The sequence below is a fragment of the Scomber japonicus genome, chromosome 12 (assembly GCF_027409825.1).
Source record: "Scomber japonicus isolate fScoJap1 chromosome 12, fScoJap1.pri, whole genome shotgun sequence".
NCBI classification, from domain to species: Eukaryota; Metazoa; Chordata; class Actinopteri; order Scombriformes; family Scombridae; genus Scomber; species Scomber japonicus.
In genome coordinates, this window is record NC_070589.1 from 21,514,193 (window position 1) to 21,534,504 (window position 20,312).

The following is a 20,312-nucleotide window of genomic DNA, read 5'->3' on the forward strand; positions in this document are numbered from 1 at the left end:
AACGGCTGTTCCAATCGCTCAGTCGACATTATTGATGGTTAATGTTAAGAGTTAAAGAGTTAAAAGTCCTTCAACATTATGATGAGCACAGAGAGCTTTGAAGACTTTAATCAGTGTTTTCAGATTCAACTGCATAAGTGTGAACACCTCACTCACTCACTCACTCACTCACTCACTCACTCACTCACTCACTCACTCACTCACTCTCGGCCTCTCTCCCTCCCACTTCTTTCAGGAGAGATTCTGCGTGGGCCCACACTTGAGTTTCTGCCATGTGCTTCCTACCCCCTGCTCTCTCGCTCACACACACACACACACACACACACACACACACACACACACACACACACATTTATACCCTCCCCCACACTTCCCCACGCTGTCCAAAGATTTTATCAGTTTGTATATTTGTATCGGTGTGTGTATGTGTGCTAGAGAGAAAGAGAGAGACACACATACACACACACAGAGATGGACAAATCTGTAAAATAATGATGATTTCTAGGATAATTTTCACAGCTCAATTAAAATATTACTTAGCAAATTAGCAGTTGATATTGACCCTCTCATCAGTGAAAGCATCCATGGTTACGTGTCACCAAATTAGCTCAGCTGATATCAAATTTAGATGCAAATTGTAGCTGGCTTATTGCAGATTTGTTGAAATACTACTACAGATTTACACTTTTGTAAAATATGTCATAGCATTATCATTTTTTTTCATTGCTACAAGAAACATCATTTCTGGTGAGCAACTGCCTGTCAAGAGCTCCTGTTGGTGAATGCTGTTTTTCAGTGTTTGTGTGTAGGCGGAGGGACATCAATGTGCGCGTGGGCAGATGCGAGTAGAGATGCCTGCCAGGTGTATGTGGCTGTGCATTCTTTGTCTCTCACCGTACAGTACAAGTCTGCATCTGTAATACACTAAATGGATATACTGTAGCATTCAATGGCTGTCAAATTGGTTTATTATTTGCCTTTTTACTTACACACATTTGTTGCCCTTTACCTATTTTGGTGATTAAATTTGTCAGACACCATGAACAAAAAGAATTAATCCGGAGGAAGGAAAGAGAGGCTTTGCACCATATTAAGCTCCAAGCTAATGGATCTTTTTTTATGTCCCTGTTGCATATTTTTCTATTTTGACCCACATGTCTTCCTTGAAGGCCATCACACATGATGACAGCTAAAGAACAGATTATATCTCTGAGTCAAGTGTATCGTATACATACTCTGTCTGTCTATGTGTGTGTGCGTTTTCATCAGGATCTTGGCCACTGCTGGTGCCCACATGAACATCCCCGTAGACCTTCGGACACTGAGGGCTGTAAGAGTCCTGAGGCCGCTAAAACTCGTCTCCGGCATCCCCAGTGAGTCAGTTACTGACCTCTGATCTTGTGCTGTAAGGTCCAACAAACGGGTCTAATACTGCAAGTTACATCATCATCATCATGGATCGTTTTTTATATCCAAAGCTGGTTGTTTGATGTGTGTGGTTAAAAAGTTACTTTCTCAATAGATTCAGTCAAACACAAAAAACATTCACTGTTGCTTAGACAGTACAAGGTTGACCATCAAAGATCTTTTGTGCATGAATAACGTCTTTTAGACTTGACATCTATGATTTAGAGTAAGCATTGATATAATTTCTCTATTAATAAAGAGAGTTAACCCTAACACTAACCCTTTAAACCCACTGTTGTATGCGCTACATTGTAAGTATACTGATGTGCACCAGAAATATGTTATAAAAATTTGTTAAAAATTGCTTAAACATGTTAAAACATGTTTAAGAATAAGTTGAAAAGCAGTTGAAATGGCAGTTTTTGTCAATCTGGACATTTAATTACTGCATTTTCAGTTGTAGTTACAGTCAGTTTACAGTAGTAATGTGTCTCTATACAGTTTAGTTCATCTATATGCAGTAGCCTGTATGTACTCTGAAATCTCATGTTAGCAGAATAATACGTTTAATAATTGAGACTAAAAATACTGAGAAATAAACCCAACCTGCACTACAATACAGTAGGTTGTACAACTTAATATCTTAGTGGAGTTGTAATTCTCATTTGTAAGCATGACAAAAATAAACCTCACTGATGTTACCTTTAAATCAGATCCTCTTTTTCTTTGTGGACACCTTTAGGCCTGCAGATTGTCTTGAAGTCCATCATGAAGGCCATGATCCCGCTGCTCCAGATCGGCCTTCTCTTGTTCTTCGCCATCCTCATGTTTGCAATCATCGGCCTGGAGTTCTACAGCGGGAAGCTTCACCAAACATGCCTGCCATCTGCCGAAATCCTCGGTATGACTTGCATGTGAAAGGGGACAAATGTGTGGATATTTGAAACGTTACTGTAAACAGCAGGTTTTGGTATCAGGCACTAAAATAATGTTTCCAATTGTACAAATTACAACAATTATCACCTTCTTGTAGTAATTCTTGGAAGGCAGTCAGATAGCCAACAGTCTAAATGTCTAAGGATGAATTTTGGCTGACCACCTCACCATCTGGTGGCAGGTTTACCCCCTGTCCCAAGCGGCACCTGCTTCTATCACAATATGAACGCCTTTAGAAGAATGTAGCTCTGCTGTGTTGCTTTTGTTTTATTTATGTTGAACTACAGCTGGTGTGCCAGCAGGTATATGTGTGGTTTATTCATTGTTCTCAAACAGAGGGTGTGAACATCTTTGTTTGAGAAACTGAGGCTTTCATAGATTACAGTAGCAGGGAGCTCAGAGGTATTATTAGAGTTGTTGCTGTCTGATTTAGCTACAACTTAATTAGTCAACAACTACTCTGTAATCACAAGCCACACCATAGCATTTACTGTCATCGCCCAACACTACTCGAAGATGGATCGAGACATAAAGCCTGAATCATTTCAAAGAATTCAGAGCATGAACAATATATCCACCAATCCCTTAAAAGGTAGAGTCAGTGATTCTGGAGAATGATCAGTCAGTGTAGATACTGCTAATACAGTGGGATATTTGTGTGATTTGAACAGCTACTTACTCAGGTTACATTTAAGTAAATGCAATAGAAATAGAAAATCGGTGTGGATTAATACTTTTAATAAAATGGAAGTGTATCTGTTCCATGAGATGTACGAACGCTTTTAAAAACGCTTTTTATATGAATTGGCCACAGCCTCTTTCTCAGAATCGCCAGCCCTTCCCCACCATTCAGCGGGTGCTGGAGACAAGAGACTGTCATGTCCTCACACAGACAGCTGCTCTGATTAGTTCCCCCTGTCCTGTGCACAAGCATTAACGCCCCTTGCTGATTGGCTGGAATAGTGTTGTGTGGCTCGATCCAAGCCACTTTGTTTTTCGGCTGATTAGCTTAGTTTAAAATAGACAGGAACAGGTTATATCTCACTTGTTTCAACATATTTGCTGTTTGTTTAAAAGGTATAATGTGTTAATTGGTAAGCTTTTCAGGTTCTAGTAGGTAGATGTTACCTTTTTACAGAGCAGGGCTAGCAGTTTCTGCCTACTTCCAATCTTTATGCTAAGATAAACTAACCAGCTGCTGGCCCTGGGTTAATATTAAACAGACTCCTCTTCTCTCCTCATCTAATTCTCAAAAATAAATAGAATAAGCGGATTTTCCTACATGACAAATTATTCCTTTAACTTGAAACTCCTGCAGTGTCAGAGGGTAGAGTTGATATTTGGTGATACCAGATGGTTGGCAAAAACGGGACATGACTGGAGTGCGAGGCATAGATGTATACCACATGCATCATGACAGCATGTGGTGTAGATTCTGTGTATGGAGAATCAGAGCAGTCAAACACGATATAATATTTGACTAATCAATAGTTTTCACTGGGAGGATCAGTTGCAATGAGCTTGTGATGAATCAGTAACCTAATGCCCAGACTAATACATGAATTTCTATTAATCTGGACATTATGTATATCTTTTTATATAGAAAATGAGACTGTTGACTCATCTGAGTTGGCGTTCGCATGTGGAGTAAGAAAATGTCCGGAGAGGTACGACTGCAACGACACCTGGATCGGACCCAATGATGGCATCACCCAGTTTGACAACATCCTGTTTGCTGTTCTCACCGTCTTCCAGTGCATCACCATGGAGGGATGGACGGCCGTTCTCTATAATGTAAGTTCAGGGTGAAGTCTTCAAATGAATCCCAAAAACATCATGTTAATTGATGGTGTTCATGTGTAATATCTTTAATTTCAGACTAATGACGCTTTGGGCACCACATGGAACTGGATGTACTTCATTCCTCTCATCATTATTGGTTCGTTCTTTGTGCTGAACCTGGTGTTGGGTGTCCTGTCTGGGTGAGTATGACTCTTCCTATGTGTGTAATGTTGGTGTGTCTGTCTGTATTATGGATGATATATGAACAGTTTTTATGCTTCCCTCCTCAGAGAATTTGCCAAGGAGAGGGAGAGGGTGGAGAACAGGCGAGCCTTCATGAAGTTGCGCCGTCAGCAGCAGGTGGAGAGAGAACTGAACGGCTACCGAGCCTGGATAGACAGGGCAGGTACTGGGCAGCTGACAATTTTACACGCATTTATGACTTAGCTGCATGGAGGTATACAGCTGCATACAGTAAAGGAATACAGTGAGCAGGCAGGATTTTGTCTTGCTCTGGGATATTTTGATCACAGCTGTTCCTGGACTAAAAATGACTGGTACGACTGTCCTGTCACTTAAACTAACTCTAAATTCAACTTTCTAGTCAGCCCTGCAGTACTTTATTCCATATGGATTCACACTTTTTTACTTTTAATAGCCTTTTAAAGATTGTCATGACCAGATGTGCAAAAGCCTTCAGACATATACATGCATAATAAGTGCTTGTGGAAGAGCTGTGGATGAGTGTGACCGTCTCTTATATAATTTCTTTCCCACCTTTACACTTAATAAATGTATAATCAGTTTAAAAGTAAGGCAACATAGAAAGCATAAAACACTGACAGTGACACAATGACTGTGTGAATCAGTACAAAGCAAGAAAAGAAATAGTTTGACATCTTGGCAAACACTTATTCGTCTTCTTGTCGAGATTTAGATAAGAAGATTGACACCACTTTCACGTCTATACTGTGGATATGAAACTACAGCCAGGAGTCAGTCTCTATGTTGGTTTAAGATATAGTCTAGAAAATAACCCGCTGCAAATCAAACTGTCATTTTTACACCTTGGTTTGTATACAGGTTAATGTGTTAATGAGTGAGCTTTAGAAGTGCTGCTAGGTATTTTTCTGAACTTTGGTTCAGCTAGCTGTTACACTAACTGTCCTCTGGCCACAGATATGAGAGTAGTATCAATATTTTCATCTAACTTTCAACAAAAAATCAAATACCTGTATTTACCAAATGTTGAAATGTTCCTTAGGACAATATTAAGATGTTTAGATTTCAATTTTCAATTTTAATTCATTTTATTTGAAAGGGCCACTGTACATCAATCAACAGTTAATTAGTCCCTTTGCCTAATGTTGTTAGGCATCCTAAAATGATGAAATGTATACAATATGTACAGTAATTAAGAACAAACTACATTGTGATAAAAAAGCATACCACAGTAATTACACCTGATACATGATTAGAATCATGTTTTAGATAATACATGATCTGATAGATTAATGTACATGTGAAACAGCTAGTTTTCAGTGATTGCTCTGACTACAGACTCTTTCAGAGTTTTTGGACGTAGAGTAGCTCTGTCGAGTTGCACACAAAGTGCTGTAATGGCAATCTACATTGCTCATCTCCCACGCAAGTAGAGGGTGAGAAAAAGGTGATACTGACTCACTGACTTAAATTTGTGTGCATGTCTTTAGGCGCACGCGTGTTGTGTGTGTTTTTGTGTTGACATGCGTGTGTATGTGAGAGAGCCGCTGTGCATATTGGCGTGTGCGTAGATGTGGGAGAGTGTGGGAAGAGAGAGAGAGAGAGAGAGAGATGGGGAGAGTATATAATAGAGAATAAGAGCTTTCTCTGATGAAGGTCATACAGGCTTCTGAAAGTAGCATTTACATCAGATTGGCCTCAGTTCCCGTAAATGTTTGCAGACATCTGAGAGAACACAACTCTGAGACGTACATTTCTATATCTAATTATTTATTTTAGATAAAAACAGATACGTCTGTGTATAATCTCCAGTTTTATTGTATTACAGAGGAGGTCATGCTTGCAGAGGAGAATAAAAGTTCGGGGAGATCACCGTTAGATGGTAAGTTCACACACTCCAGATAACTGATAACATCTACAGCTGCTAACATCTGTGACTGTAATTAATGAAGTTTAATAACTAAGTTCAGGAGAAAAGACCACACCTTGTACACATCCTATTTCTTTCATCCCTCAACCCTCCCCTCCTTATTTTTATCGTTTTCCTCCAGACCTTCAATCCACTCCTCCTTCACCGACACCATCCCAGTTCTCCTGGTTTTATATTATCTATGAAATAATTTCAAATCCACACTTTTGTTGGTGCTCTGTTAGTGAATTAAAAGCCACAGAAAACACTCCTCTGTCTGATCAGATTAACTGGTGTCTGTAAAGACTGCATATTTGGACATGTCAAATATGCTTCCAGTAGCAGTTATAACCACGTCTCTAAATCATTGTGTAAGCTGTAAGTAACCATAGCAACAATCCCAGTGTGTCATGCTACATTTAATATTACAGCAACTCTCATCGGTGAAACTAACTTGACTGTGGGCTAAACTGACCACAAAAACACTTGGATGCTAATTTAAATGCAGACACTGTTTTTTTTTCTCTTTGATGAGCTGCCACGGACTAAATGTGCTAATATATTTTTGTCTTGGTCTTGGTATAAAAATACTGGAAGATAATTAAATAATACAGTACAATTTATATACTGAGGGTTTAACATAAATGATTGACTGACACCCCCACATGCAGTCCAGCTGAATTTATATTGCATGTGTTTTCTGCTACAGCACATATATCTGCTCTGTAAATCACTCATCATTCTTAAATCATGAACCAAAAGGGAAAATTATATATTTTATATATTTTTGGTTTTATGATAGTGCTCCTTTGTTTTGGATTCATTTGTTGGGATACTGTTAGTTCTCTGCACAGATGGAGATCTGTCTATGTTTCCATACAGCCAATCAAATTGCTTACTTTGAAACCATATTTGCATAAAGCAGCAATGACTAACAACCAGACAGCAGCCTCAGACTCTAAACAACAACCCAGATTAGCTTTTCTGCTAAAGTCTCCTTCTTTTCTAACTTATAAATATGGACACATATCTCATCCTGCACCTTAGCTTGTTGAACGAGCGACCAAAACAAACACTCAGTGGGGAAAAATGTTCCTTATTCTTCAAAATCACTGTGAACAGCACACTGTCTGCTCATGACTCGTACTGTATACAGCTCAAGAAGTTTGTTTACTTTGTCTCTCGTCCCCTGCTGGAGCTCAGCCTGCCAGCTGCTGTCAATCAAACACAGACACCAACACGCTCCTCCAGACGGCGGAGAGGAAAATGAGTACTTATGATATTTTCCCCAAAGACCTTTTTTTTCTTCCTTTTGATGATAAAAAACTATTGATGACTTTTATTTTTGACTGCAAATAGAAATGCTAAAATTTGATTTCAGTTGGACTTCAAGTGATCCAGAGAAAACCTGAAACATGAAGAAACCAGATCTTTATTTGGAAAAACTTTAGCTTTTCTTTCTCTGCTATTTTTAGCAACAATAGATCTGAAATTTCACACACAAACACAATACCTAATATTATTTACAGTAGATGAGTATATATATATATATTATACTATATATGGTAATGTTTTACTTTTGGTTTAGTGTAGTATATGTGTTACAAGAAGCTGTCCTGTATTATTATTGAGTTTTCAATGTCTGATATACAGAAGGTCTTGAAATCCCATATGAGATGGGCTAAACTAACTCACTATGAGCAGCCATGTCCATTATTAATGTTTATTATTAATTATCAATGTTAGTTTATTCACATTGTGTGCATGTTTTCCCATTCAGTGATCAAATGTAATGATTAATGTAATGAGAAATTAAACCACAAAACAAAATAGCTTTGGTATACTTCAGCAGGAATTATATAGTCATTTGTGGTTTTCATTTCTTTTGCAATTTCTTTAAATTCAGACACTGAGAAGGTTGGTAAACTTGAGTTTCTGTGTAACATTTTAGTGCTAAAGAGAGCCAGTAAGAAGACTGGTGCACGGAGAGGAGCACCGGGCGATGACAAGTATACGGACATGTCGACTGCCAGTGAGTGAAAAACTTATTTTCGAGAAGGCTTCTTCCTCCTTTCTTAATAATATCTCCTTTTCTGAGCAGTTAAGTATATTTTATCTACGCTCTTAAACCTCCTGCCTTGTTTTTCTTTTTCTCTCCTCTGATTATCTCTCATTCTTTCAGGCATGTCACGATCAAGGATGAACTTCCGCAGCGGCCGTCGTGGACCCGCTGCGTACCTGAGGCGTAAAGAGCGCATGTTACGCATCTCCATCCGCCGCATGGTGAAGACAGACACTTTTTACTTGATGGTGCTCAGTCTGGTTGCTCTCAACACCATCTGTGTGGCCATAGTCCACCACAACCAGCCCGACTGGCTGACCATCTTCCTCTGTGGGTTATTTTATTTATTTATTTATTATTTTATTACTTACTACCAGAAGAGTAATCCAGGTCATGTCTGATAAATGCTTTATTTTTAGCAGATAGACATCCTATTTTGATTTAATTGCTTTTTTCCCCTTTTTTTCTCAACTCCAGACTATGCAGAGTTTGTTTTCCTGGGGCTGTTTTTGGCTGAGATGTTTTTGAAAATTTATGGTCTGGGTTTCCGGCTCTACTTCCATTCATCTTTCAACTGCTTCGACTGTGGGGTGAGATCATTCATCTCTTATACTGCCTCTGTACTACACTAGAAAAGCAAAAAGGGACTTTCTGGGAAAAGGGAGATTCTGTTTTATATCAGCAATGAAAATGTTGAATATCTTGTCCAAAATTAGGGAATTTGGGTAATCTTAATTACTTGATAAAGGTGGTTTAACTTCTTGTAAGCCAAAAAGGGGAGGAAGTAGCAGTTGAAATCATGCACACATCACTCGCTCTTATCTTTGCCATATACTTTAGCTGTTTTATAGGTTGGTTAGCTGTGATCTTTATGTCTTCCAGGACCACAATATACTGTCAAAGGGTTAAGATCAATAACTGTGCCACATACATGTCATTACATGTGCAGTATGGTGGTGGGTGACTCAATCACACCCAAATCTCTCTGGCATTTCTCATCTGCTCCTGACTGTTTTTTCTGCTGGTCAGATGGAGCCAAGTCTTTTATTTTCATTATATGTGTGTGATGTGTTTTACAGGTTATTGTTGGCAGCATTTTTGAGGTGGTTTGGGGTTTCTTCAGGCCCGGCATGTCATTTGGCATCAGTGTACTGAGGGCGCTGAGACTACTGAGAATTTTCAAGATCACTAAGTAAGTCGGGTAACAAGACTGTTCACATGAAAAGCACAAGATATCAGCTGAGCTACACCTGGGTTGTAGAGTAGTAGTATTTTTATAGATCTCAGTTGAAAAAGACACGTGTTATTTCTTCCTGTCAGATACTGGGCCTCTCTCAGGAACCTGGTTGTGTCCCTCATGAGCTCCATGAAGTCCATCATCAGCCTGCTTTTTCTCCTCTTCCTCTTTATCGTGGTGTTCGCTCTGCTGGGGATGCAGCTTTTTGGAGGAAGGTAAGAGATATCAAAACTGACATCTTCACATCTTAATCATCAATGACAAATCTCTTCTGTTTTTGTTCTGTGGTGCTGATTTCTGCAGTGTGTTTAACCTACATATCAGATTGTTGAAACAATATCTACAACTTGCGATTTGAACAGCGGTTTCTTCAATGGTGTCTTTGATGGAGAGGAGAGGAAATTACATATCCGGATGAAAATAGCTCTGCATCCTCCTCCTCCTCTTCTTCCTCCTCCTTTATCTTTCCCTTGGTCATATCTGACCCTGCTTTCTATCTGCCTTTCCTCTAGGTTCATCTTTGAAGATTACACTCCCACCAACTTTGACACGTTTCCAGCTGCCATCATGACAGTGTTTCAGGTTTGGCTCCCACAGATCCCCTCATTCTGCCTGCTCTCCATGACACATTGCACCCTGGGATATTTCTCACCCCAGGCGCAGATTAAACAACTCTGCTCACTCGCTCTCCACCCCCTGCCTCCTCTATCTTCCCACACATCCATGCACACATATGCGCACATGAATATCAGACAAGTGAAACGTGAACGAATCCACATCAGATCTGCTGCAAAACCAACCACGCTGTGATGGAGTGTTTTGATCCGCGTATACAGTAATTAGCTTTCTCTCTGCCATTTTTAATTGTATATCTTGAACTGGTTTGTAGACATGGTATATGTCTACTGTTTGGTGTATTTTTAGGCCGGTGTTCCCTTTAATCAAATATGATCAGGATAATTAATAATGCTGAGTATTCAATGCATTTGCCCACAGATTTTGACTGGTGAGGACTGGAACGAGGTGATGTATAATGGGATTCGCTCGCAGGGTGGTGTGCAGTATGGCATGTGGTCATCAATCTACTTTATAGTGCTCACCCTGTTTGGAAATTGTATCCTTCCTTTGATAAAACTGCAACACCTGTACATGATCAGTGGTTGAGGAGTTATTTAAATCTTTTACTTCAATAAAAGTAGTAAAATCATTGTAAAAATACTCCATCACAAGTACTACAGTACTTACAAGTATATAGTAAGATCAGCATAGTACAAGGGTTGCTAAGCTAAGCTAACAGGCTCAAATTTAGTTGACAGATGTGGAATCATTTGTTGAATCTGAAAAGTAACTAGTAACTATAACTATAAAATGAATATAGTGGAATAAACATAATGTCTGAATCAATATTCAGGATTAAAAGGGTTCTTCGGTGAACCTCCACAAATGACAAAGACAGGCTGTATTTTCTAAAAGTGATCCAATGAAAAATATTGTGTGCTTCGGTGAACATTTAAGGAGCTTCATCTGCTAGGACCAAATAATCTCAACCTGTCCCCAATGGTCCATTTACCAAATCTCCTGGTCAGGTTATAGAACTGGTTCAGGTGTGGTCATGTGACATTAGTTTTGTTTGATAGAGAGTGTGGTCATATAGAGGTACGCCAGTGGTGGTATATGGGAAACAACGAAAGTGAAACTGCAACAACCATGAACAACAGACCGAATGCAAGAAACAGCATCAGCTGGGACAGGGTCAAAGGTCATATCAAGGAGACCATTCATTTCCTGTGCTAGAAATTAGAAATAAGTCATCAGATGTTATCCTACTACCTGAGTCATTTCTAGTCACTCTAGTCACTGATGAACAAAAAAAAGAAAAAAAAACTAGTAAGTGGACATTGATTTGGAATTTGTTCGTCGCACACTCAAAATGTATTTCAATCTGATCAATATACGTTCATCTAAAACAGAGGGGAGTAAAAATCCTGACAGATTCCCAAACTCTAGCGTGTTTTGTTCTTAACTGCCTTCATGACAGACACGCTGCTCAACGTCTTTTTGGCCATCGCCGTGGATAATCTGGCCAACGCACAGGAGCTGACAAAGGTTTGCCCTGTTTTCATCTGTGTTCTGCCATTTTACAGGTAAAAGAATTAGTTTTTATTGTGTATGTCATCATTAAAGTAAATCACTACTTTTGTATTTGTTTTTGTCAGGATGAAGAGGAGGAAGAGGAATTCTTCAACCAGAGGTACGCCAGAGGAAGAGATGGCTTAATATCTGAGTAAGTTATTGGTTAATAGTCACTGTTTTGGGATGAGATACCCAGAGCATTCACAGCCCTTAAGTAGTTCTTTGATACTCTCTCCGGTGTACGACTGTTTCTCAAATCAACTCTCCTCTTGAGCAAAAGAAAAAACTGGAATTGGACTAAATAATCATGTCACGATCGCTCACAGTTTTGTCTTTTTGCAGCAGGCACAAGTAGTGAAAGACTTACTTAAGATGTGGATGCTGACGGAGGTTCACACAAGTTACATATCTTATTGGATCGGAGATGTCTAGAAATCAGTGAGATTAGCCAATAACATCGATATATTTCTGCAAAATGATTGGTTGTGGGCACAGAGAACCAGGTGTTGGTTTAACTGGTGAATGCTAAACAGCATTTTCCTCTTTCACTTGCATGGTGAATGCAAAGTTGGAAAGGCATGCTTTAGGCATCATTGTGACAGCTATGAATGTGTATTGAATGTGCCTGATCAAAAAGCATGACCCTCTATAGACAGCATCACTGAAACTCCCTGTGTGACTGTCTTGGCCTGCTATTTGTAATGGGCAGCCTCTTTTGTTAATGAGAGAAGTAATTCTTCACCGACCTTCCTCCTCTCAGTGACCTGTTGACCTTCCTGCAGGTCCAATGATCCAGTAAATTGGGCGGAGGAGGGCACGAGGCATTTTTCAAAGGTTTTGGGAACGTGTCACTCTACTGGGAGGAGACACACTTTGGAGTGTGTCAGATTTTGGCTCCTGACTCCACTGTCATGCTGGCCACACAGATTTGTAGGGAGACAAAAACTACTACATGATCATCAGGGGCATTAGTGACAGTTTCCTAAAACAGCCATTGCTGAAGTGTACTTGAATAAACTGCAAGGACGCACACATGCCTTTTTTGGAGCACTGACATGACTGGCTAAAGCACTGTACTAATTGTTTTTGCATGTTTTAACCCATTAATTACAAACTCTGTGCATTTACATTTGCACCAATGATTTTAGTACATAACTTTATTTCTATTTATCAATCTATAGGCATATCTTCATGCTAGCACAATCTGTTAAACTCAATATGCAGAGCCTTGAAAATTGCTTGAGTAATGAAGGGACTGATCCTGAGTGTTTAGGTCTCTGCAAGTTGATTTTTATACCACACTTAAAAAGAATAGACACTAATAGTTTCCCTAAAAACCTATGATGGATTACCAGGAATAAAAAATAACGTGGCATAAGCTAAAACATACAAAAAACAACAAAAAAACTCTAGCTTTGACACTGAATGTATCATTTGTCTGTTACATATTTAAATGTTAGTCCTGTATGTGTTGCAGCTATCAAGATGCAGATTTTGATATGTATTGCTGTGTTTTGCTGGTTCCATCATGTTGTCTTGTTTTATGCCTGTTATGTGGCACTGACCGAAATGTTGCGTATCATGACTGAAAACAGTCTTAACCTACGTACTGTAAGTTTGAAAATAGTAATTGGCGTAAACCAGATTTCCCCCTCAAATTAAACTTAAATAATTCATCATAATTGTATGATTTCTGGTGTGTTTACACCTTCCTTTAAAGTTTTATGCCCCTGGAAATATTTTGGACTGAGCCACAACAAATGTTCTGTGTATGTTGCACAACACTAATGTCTTGTTTTCAAATAATCACTCATTGATTACATGGACAACAAAAGAATCTGAACACCAGTAAGTAAAATTGTATGCATCTCTGTCACTCAAATTTTTCAAAGTTTCCTTAATCAATTATTGAGATTGTTATTATTATTATTTTCTAGATGTTACACTATGTTTACTTTAATCCTGCACCTCCCCCCTTTTTGTTATTGTGAGTTTAGTTTTTCTCTTTTTCTTTTTATCTGTCTTTACCTCTCAGGTATATATTTTTTTAATTTTTGAATGTATTTTGCATATTTTTTCCATGGGAAATTGTTTGTGTTACTTATCAACTAACATTATGTATGAAAAGGACTGTCCTTTTCTTGCAAATTTCAGTTGTTTGAGTATTAATGTACAACCGGTATGCTATAACAGTAGTTGTTGTTTTTTTCTTTCTTTGTTTTGTTTTCAATAGTTTTTTGAAGCAGTAGTTTACATTTTGGGAAATATTTACTGTCTTGCAAATGGTTATGTTAGAGGATTGATACCACTGTCATATCTATCTGTTCAATAAGAAGCAGGTTAGCTTAGCATGAAGACTGAGAGCAGGTGAAACAGCTAGCCTGGCTCTGTCCAACAAATATAATGGTTATACTTTGCTGTTTTATTAGGGATTATTTGTGGGACTATTTCTTTTGGTCACTGCAAGGTTGCCAGGCAACCAGCTGAGACTCCAGGAAGTCACTGCTCCCGGCCAAGAAATAGTCCTTCATATAACAACTTATCTTTGGACAGAACCGGGATAGCTGTTCTCCCTGTTCATAGTCTGTATGCTAAGCTGAGCTAACCTGCTGCTGGTGATAGCTTCATATTTTTGTGGCATTGATCTTCTCATCTTACTCTCTGCAAGGCAGCAAATAAGCACATCTCCAAAATGTCAAATTATTCCTTTAAAGGTGTGATGCCAATAAATAGTGATGCCGTGTATATTGTGCTCCTTAGTGGGAGAAGAAGACCCTACCTCTACAGGAAACGGGCAATACACCGAGGCCGACCAGCTTTCCCAGATGAGGCAGAGGGTGGTCCAGGAGCCGCAGACGAGCAGCCACTCAATGGCTCCAACGCCTTCGCCAATCGCCGACAGAGGAGGGGAAAAGTTAACATGTCAGTGTGGGAGCAGAGGGCCAACCAGCTACGCAAACGGCGCCAGCAGGCAAGCAAAGAGGAGCTGTTCAGCAGCCCCACAGAGGAAACAGCTGAAACTCCCACCATTGCACACCATTCCACGCTCTCCACAGAGGCCAGCCCTGCTCATCTACCTGAGTCACCCATGTCTGTGGGGATGCCCCTCCCTGAGCCCCCGATGTCCATATCCATCCCCATACCTGAGCCTCCGACTTCTGAGCCTCTAGTAAACCTGTCTGAGGAGAAAACTGGAGGAGCTAACCACCGGAATACAGGTGGGGGCAGGCACAGGGTGGCCCGAAAGTTCAGGCCCAGTCAGGGGCCGGATGAAGGGGCGCGGCACAGACGCCACCGTCACCGTGAGGCCCGCACTGAGGCCAAGAGTCTGGACTATACCCGGACGCCACATGAGGTGCAACAAGTCAGACGATCATTCAGCCATGAACGGAAGATAGATGAAAGGGAAGAAAAGGAAGAAAGAGAGGAGAGAGAAAAAGCAGAGGGAGAAGGAGGGTCAGTCCAAGATGACTGTGGCATCATCAACCCGTATGCAGATGTTGGAGAAGACTGTAGCAGGTAAGGCTGTTCTCTTATATTATACAAAAAAATATGTCAAAAGACCCTCTCAAACCTCTGAAAGAGAATTGAAACTTGTTTTCTTTATGGCTTTTTTATGTTTTAAATGTATCATAAAACATTACTCACATGCCCAAATATCCATTGAAAGTGTTATTAGTTCTTTGTAATGCTCCAAAGGAGGAGATGTGAATAAAAATGCAATTTTGCTTCCCGTCACCTTAGAAAGGGATCTGTTTACAGCCAATATAGATAAGAGGAACAATTACAGTGAATATTAAGTCTTTAAATGTATATATGGGCAAGTGAGCATTTTTTTAAGACAGACTTATGTGAATGTATCCTTTAAAAGAAACAAGACTACAGCCATGCTTGCATGTTCACAGTGACAAATGCTAACATGGTGATGTTTAACAGGTTTAATGTTTACCATTTTATCATCTTAGCCTCTGCAAAATGTTGTGCCACGTAACAGATTTTGTGACATTTCAGAGAGGTTGGAGAGAGTCATCAAAAATTGGGCTTCATCCTCTTGAGATCATGAATTTCTGCTCAAAATTTCTTGGCAATTTGTTCAATCCTTACTGAGATATTTCAGTCTGGACCAAAGTGGTGGATCTGTAGAGCCACCAAAAACATACTGAGAGTACAATATAGAGAGTGACATTTCAGATCAAATGCACCGTTATCTGATAATTATACAACAAGAAAAGGATGGTAGAAATATACAAGAGGTCAAGATAATTGATACAACTTCTTTCTACTATAACTGTTTAGTGATCATTCCTTTCCTATTTTTTCAGAGACATTCCTGATCCTCCTCAGTGTGAGCAGCTGGACTGGGCAGAGCAGGGTGAAGGTGGGCACACAGACCAGTATGAACCAGTGGAGACCGCTATAGAGGCAACAGAGTTCACTGTGTGTGCGATTAAATCTGAGAACCACCCAGGTTCCCTCAACCGTGACAAGTCCAACCTGGAGGGAAGCGTGGCCATCGAAATGTCTGCACAGCCGCTGCTGGAGCTCACACCAATGACAGGTAGCGCTGTGATCACTTCTCTCTGCTGTCACACTCCTTTACTGTGCATCATAAAGTGGGATTTAGTGTCAGTATCACTCTGTGACACTGTGAGTAGGTGCTCTGACATCCGGTAATAGTACCACTCTGTTGCTGGTGACTCACATGCTTCTTTCTTTGTCATTGCTGTCCATGTACAGCTAAAGCATTTTTGTCCTCTCTCACTTCTCTCTGCTTTTTAGTGAACAGCAAAGAGTTGGAGGCGTACCAGTCTGACCAGAACGACATGGACGAAGAGACAGAGGATGAAGAACCTCCGATCACTCCCAAACCTGTAGCTCCTGACAGCATGTTCATCTTTAAGGCCTCCAACCCGTAAGATACTCAAACATAAAAAATCCTCTGTCATCAAACCAACAATTAACGCCTTCCCCTTCATTGATCCGCAGAATCAGAAGGATCTGCCACTACGTGGTTACGATGCGCTACTTTGAGATGTCAATCCTTCTGGTGATCGTGGCGAGCAGCATTGCACTGGCTGCTGAGGACCCTGTGTGCACCAATTCAGATAGAAACAAGGTGAAATCAAAAGAAGAAGCTGAAAATAGTTGTGTTCATTTTCTGATATCAGATGTGTGGGATCAATACAGGGACAAGAGAAAAGTTTACCTGGTATAAAGAGGTACTGCTGTCAGCAACATTAAATTAATCTGATGTTGCAGACACAAACAAACAACGGATCTGAAACTATTTCATTTTGCATCTAAACGGAACACTAAAGTATGTTTCTGAAAACACTTGATGCAAGAAATATGCAATGTAGTAACAGAATATTGATTTATATTTGATCAGCATGGCCCAGTTTGACAGTTTCATGTGATTTTTGTCAGTCGGCCATATTGCGCTGGATGGACCTCATTTATATAGTTTAGGTTGAGTTATAATATGCAAATTCAGATATGATGGTTGGTTTGTCAACCATGGATATAATACATAAATGTCATTAGCTCACCGTGCTGTATCCATCATGCACCCTGCAGTTCTCCGTACAAAATGAATGGGATCCCTTTCCTGCAGTCGCATTGATATGTGGTTTTGATTATCTTTTATGACATTTATCTTCAAGTAGACATTTTAACAGTTTGACCAAAAAAATCTCCCTTAGTGTAATACCACTGATGGCGTTTTAGCTCAATTCAAATCTCTCAGGTTCACTGTTTGATCTCAAGTTGACATAACACTGTGTCGACAACAGTGTGTCGTGACACATTTGATTTCACGCACATACAGGGTGAGAATCGACAGTTTTGCCAGGGAAGTAGCTGTGCTGTTTGTTTTTCACAACTCAGTATCATGAAAAGTGTCAAGAGTGACCAAATAAGTACAAACTAGTAAAAGCTACACTGTGTTTGGCTATGAGAGAGACAGAGTAGTCACATTCATTTACTATAGAATATTTAACACCATCTGTGTATGGCTGCCTGTCATTTCCCACTCTGGTGCCACAGACTGGACACCACTCTTTGTTTGAATTGAGTTATTATAATCCAAAATATGTCACAAACACTTAAAGGGGCTTTCCACTGACTCAGTTTACTAATCGTCGCCGGTGCTACTCGCTGTGTGATTTCCTCTGATTCCATGTTTATGTCATATCATAGTCATCATAATAATGAGTTCACGGCCTGTCAAAAGCATTAATGTGAGCATCCAAGTCGTAATTACAACTAGGAAACTAACTGAAACATGTATTCGATTTCTAAATTGATAATATAGAAGAAAAAACAAACAAACCTGACCAACAAGACCAACCTGTAATGTGATTAAACAAACATTGCTATTGATTTGCATTATGGGAAATGTAGGATCACACTTTTTTGGAGCTTCCCTCTCAATAGTGACAAAAATCAGGATATATTGACGTGTGCTGTGTTGACTTTGACCATTGTTTTATAAATCTGATTCATCACTGAAATATCCCTTTATGGTATTTTTGGCAAGCACATATATTGGGGTGATGAATGACTCAAGTGACATGGGAGGCAGAGACTCTTACTACATCCTTACATATCTTATAGCCACGCTTTGACACTTCCTGCAAACATAGTGATTCATCCTGTAAAGGTTTATTTAGAGGCAAACCCACCATTAAGGCGTGAGAAACATGCCTACCAGCGGTAACAAGTTCATTGCCTCTGACTGGATGGGACTAATGTAAGTTTTATCTACGTATTCCTGTGAAGCTGTGTGAGTGAATGTGAGTGTCGGAGTGATGCTGAATGAGACAGTGCACCTTCAGAAAAGTCTTTTTTGGTTGATAAAAGTTTTTAAGATGTGTTTCTTGTTTTTGAATTACCCAGGTCCTTCGTTATTTTGATTATGTCTTCACCGGAGTGTTCACCTTTGAAATGATCATTAAGGTGGGAACCTAAAATAAAACACATATTTTCTCTGTTTTAACACCTATCATACTTTTAAATAACTGAACTTACTGTAGATTTACTCATAGATTTTGGTCCCTGTGCGTATTCAATCCGTTCACCTTATGTGTCTGTGTGGGTGTGTGTTTGTCCTCCAGATGATAGACCAGGGTCTCATTCTGCACGATGGCTCTTATTTCCGAGACATGTGGAACATCCTGGACTTCATTGTGGTGGTGGGAGCTCTGATAGCCTTTGCTCTAACGTGAGTCACTACATAGTGCTGCCTGGTGATGACTCACTGCAGCAAATCGTTTTTTGAGCTTACAGTATTGTTAAAAACAACCTTCCCTCAAAGACACTTTTTCAGCTTTAAAGAAAAGCTTCATTGACAAAGGGTCAGCTCAAACACTGCAAATATGGAGGCATGCATGGTCCTGTGCAGTAACGCAGATTCAGCCTCACAACAAATGGAAAACATGGATTTCTATGTAATTCTGGGTTTACACATGGGTGGACTATCATGCCTAATGTTAAAAAGCCTCTGCAATAATTATTTTTGTTGTCTCTCTCAATGTGAGTGTGATAAATCACTTACTGAGCCTTTTGTTCCTTCCGTTGTACCGTAGAGGACCGTACCGTATGTTTATTTCTCTGTTGTGAATATAACTGTGATCTTTTGAGCTTTGCTCACAGTGTATTTCTCTTTATGCCTCAATTTTTTTCTCTGTTGTTCCTGTGGATTTTTTCACTGTTGGGGCGACCAGCAATGTGATGGGGTAAAAATTTCAGTCACACTAAACGTAAACTTCTCCCATAAACTTCTCACTTATCACGTCTTTTATTGTCCTGTGACTTGATTTTTCCTTTCTTTGTTTTCAGTGTGTTTTTATTTCTTTTTTGTGTCTTCTAAATCTCACCAAATTGCAGAGCCTGGCACGTATCAGGGGTAAACATCTTTGTTTATTTGTAAATATGAATTTCTACCCCCAAATACCTAATCTGTTAAAAGAACATAATGTTTTCTATAAAAACAAAAGCCCAAAGTTTGTCATCTTTTGGTCCAAAATCTAAATACATCCATGCAGCTCAAACTTGGGTTTACTACAATGACAAATTAAATAATTACTATAAATTAATGCTTTTACCTTGAGGGAAGCTATGCTAAAACACCACAGCCATAGCCTAATTTGAAGGGAATAAGTATGAAGGCTCTAGCTCAATAATTTGAGGGCACAGATTAAAGCCATTCATCCATATTCTTTACTGTTTATCCTCTAGAGGGTCACAGGGGAGATGGAGGCGTGGTACACCCTGGACAGTTAGAGAGAGACAACTGTCCACACTCATATTCACACCTACAAGCAATTTAGAGTCACCAATTAACCTAACCTGCATGTATTTGGGCTGTGGGAGGAAGTTGGTGTACCCAGAGGGAACCCACAAAGGCTACAACGTTCACCTCGACACCACCGTGCTGCCACAAATTTCATCAGTTACCAAAACTATTATCCTTGACACCTGCCAAGCTCTGTACAAACATACTCAAAGTGAAGTTCTGTGTTTCATTGTGTATAAAATGTGTATTGATAAGCTTTTATGTCCATTTTTTACTTCAACTATGTTTTTTCTCAACTGTTAAAAATGTGTCAGTTCCATGTGTCCTG

The 20,312-nt window shown here is 39.6% G+C and overlaps 1 protein-coding gene across 1 annotated transcript in view; it reads left to right on the top strand.

Annotated features, from left to right (window-relative positions):
* LOC128369204 (voltage-dependent R-type calcium channel subunit alpha-1E-like) overlaps nucleotides 1-20,312 on the top strand; it is a 51,042-nt gene that overhangs the window by 20,450 nt on the left and 10,280 nt on the right. Inside the window, exons 5-26 of the mRNA XM_053330203.1 lie at nucleotides 1,270-1,373; nucleotides 2,150-2,308; nucleotides 3,947-4,137; nucleotides 4,222-4,325; nucleotides 4,416-4,531; nucleotides 6,176-6,229; nucleotides 8,208-8,288; nucleotides 8,439-8,648; nucleotides 8,796-8,908; nucleotides 9,398-9,510; nucleotides 9,639-9,770; nucleotides 10,068-10,137; nucleotides 10,552-10,669; nucleotides 11,594-11,661; nucleotides 11,772-11,839; nucleotides 14,449-15,207; nucleotides 16,011-16,246; nucleotides 16,468-16,600; nucleotides 16,675-16,804; nucleotides 18,586-18,645; nucleotides 18,804-18,910; nucleotides 19,413-19,424. Coding sequence (XP_053186178.1) covers nucleotides 1,270-1,373; nucleotides 2,150-2,308; nucleotides 3,947-4,137; nucleotides 4,222-4,325; nucleotides 4,416-4,531; nucleotides 6,176-6,229; nucleotides 8,208-8,288; nucleotides 8,439-8,648; nucleotides 8,796-8,908; nucleotides 9,398-9,510; nucleotides 9,639-9,770; nucleotides 10,068-10,137; nucleotides 10,552-10,669; nucleotides 11,594-11,661; nucleotides 11,772-11,839; nucleotides 14,449-15,207; nucleotides 16,011-16,246; nucleotides 16,468-16,600; nucleotides 16,675-16,804; nucleotides 18,586-18,645; nucleotides 18,804-18,910; nucleotides 19,413-19,424 — 3,138 coding nt within the window. The remainder of the gene's footprint in view (nucleotides 1-1,269; nucleotides 1,374-2,149; nucleotides 2,309-3,946; nucleotides 4,138-4,221; nucleotides 4,326-4,415; nucleotides 4,532-6,175; nucleotides 6,230-8,207; nucleotides 8,289-8,438; nucleotides 8,649-8,795; nucleotides 8,909-9,397; nucleotides 9,511-9,638; nucleotides 9,771-10,067; nucleotides 10,138-10,551; nucleotides 10,670-11,593; nucleotides 11,662-11,771; nucleotides 11,840-14,448; nucleotides 15,208-16,010; nucleotides 16,247-16,467; nucleotides 16,601-16,674; nucleotides 16,805-18,585; nucleotides 18,646-18,803; nucleotides 18,911-19,412; nucleotides 19,425-20,312) is intronic.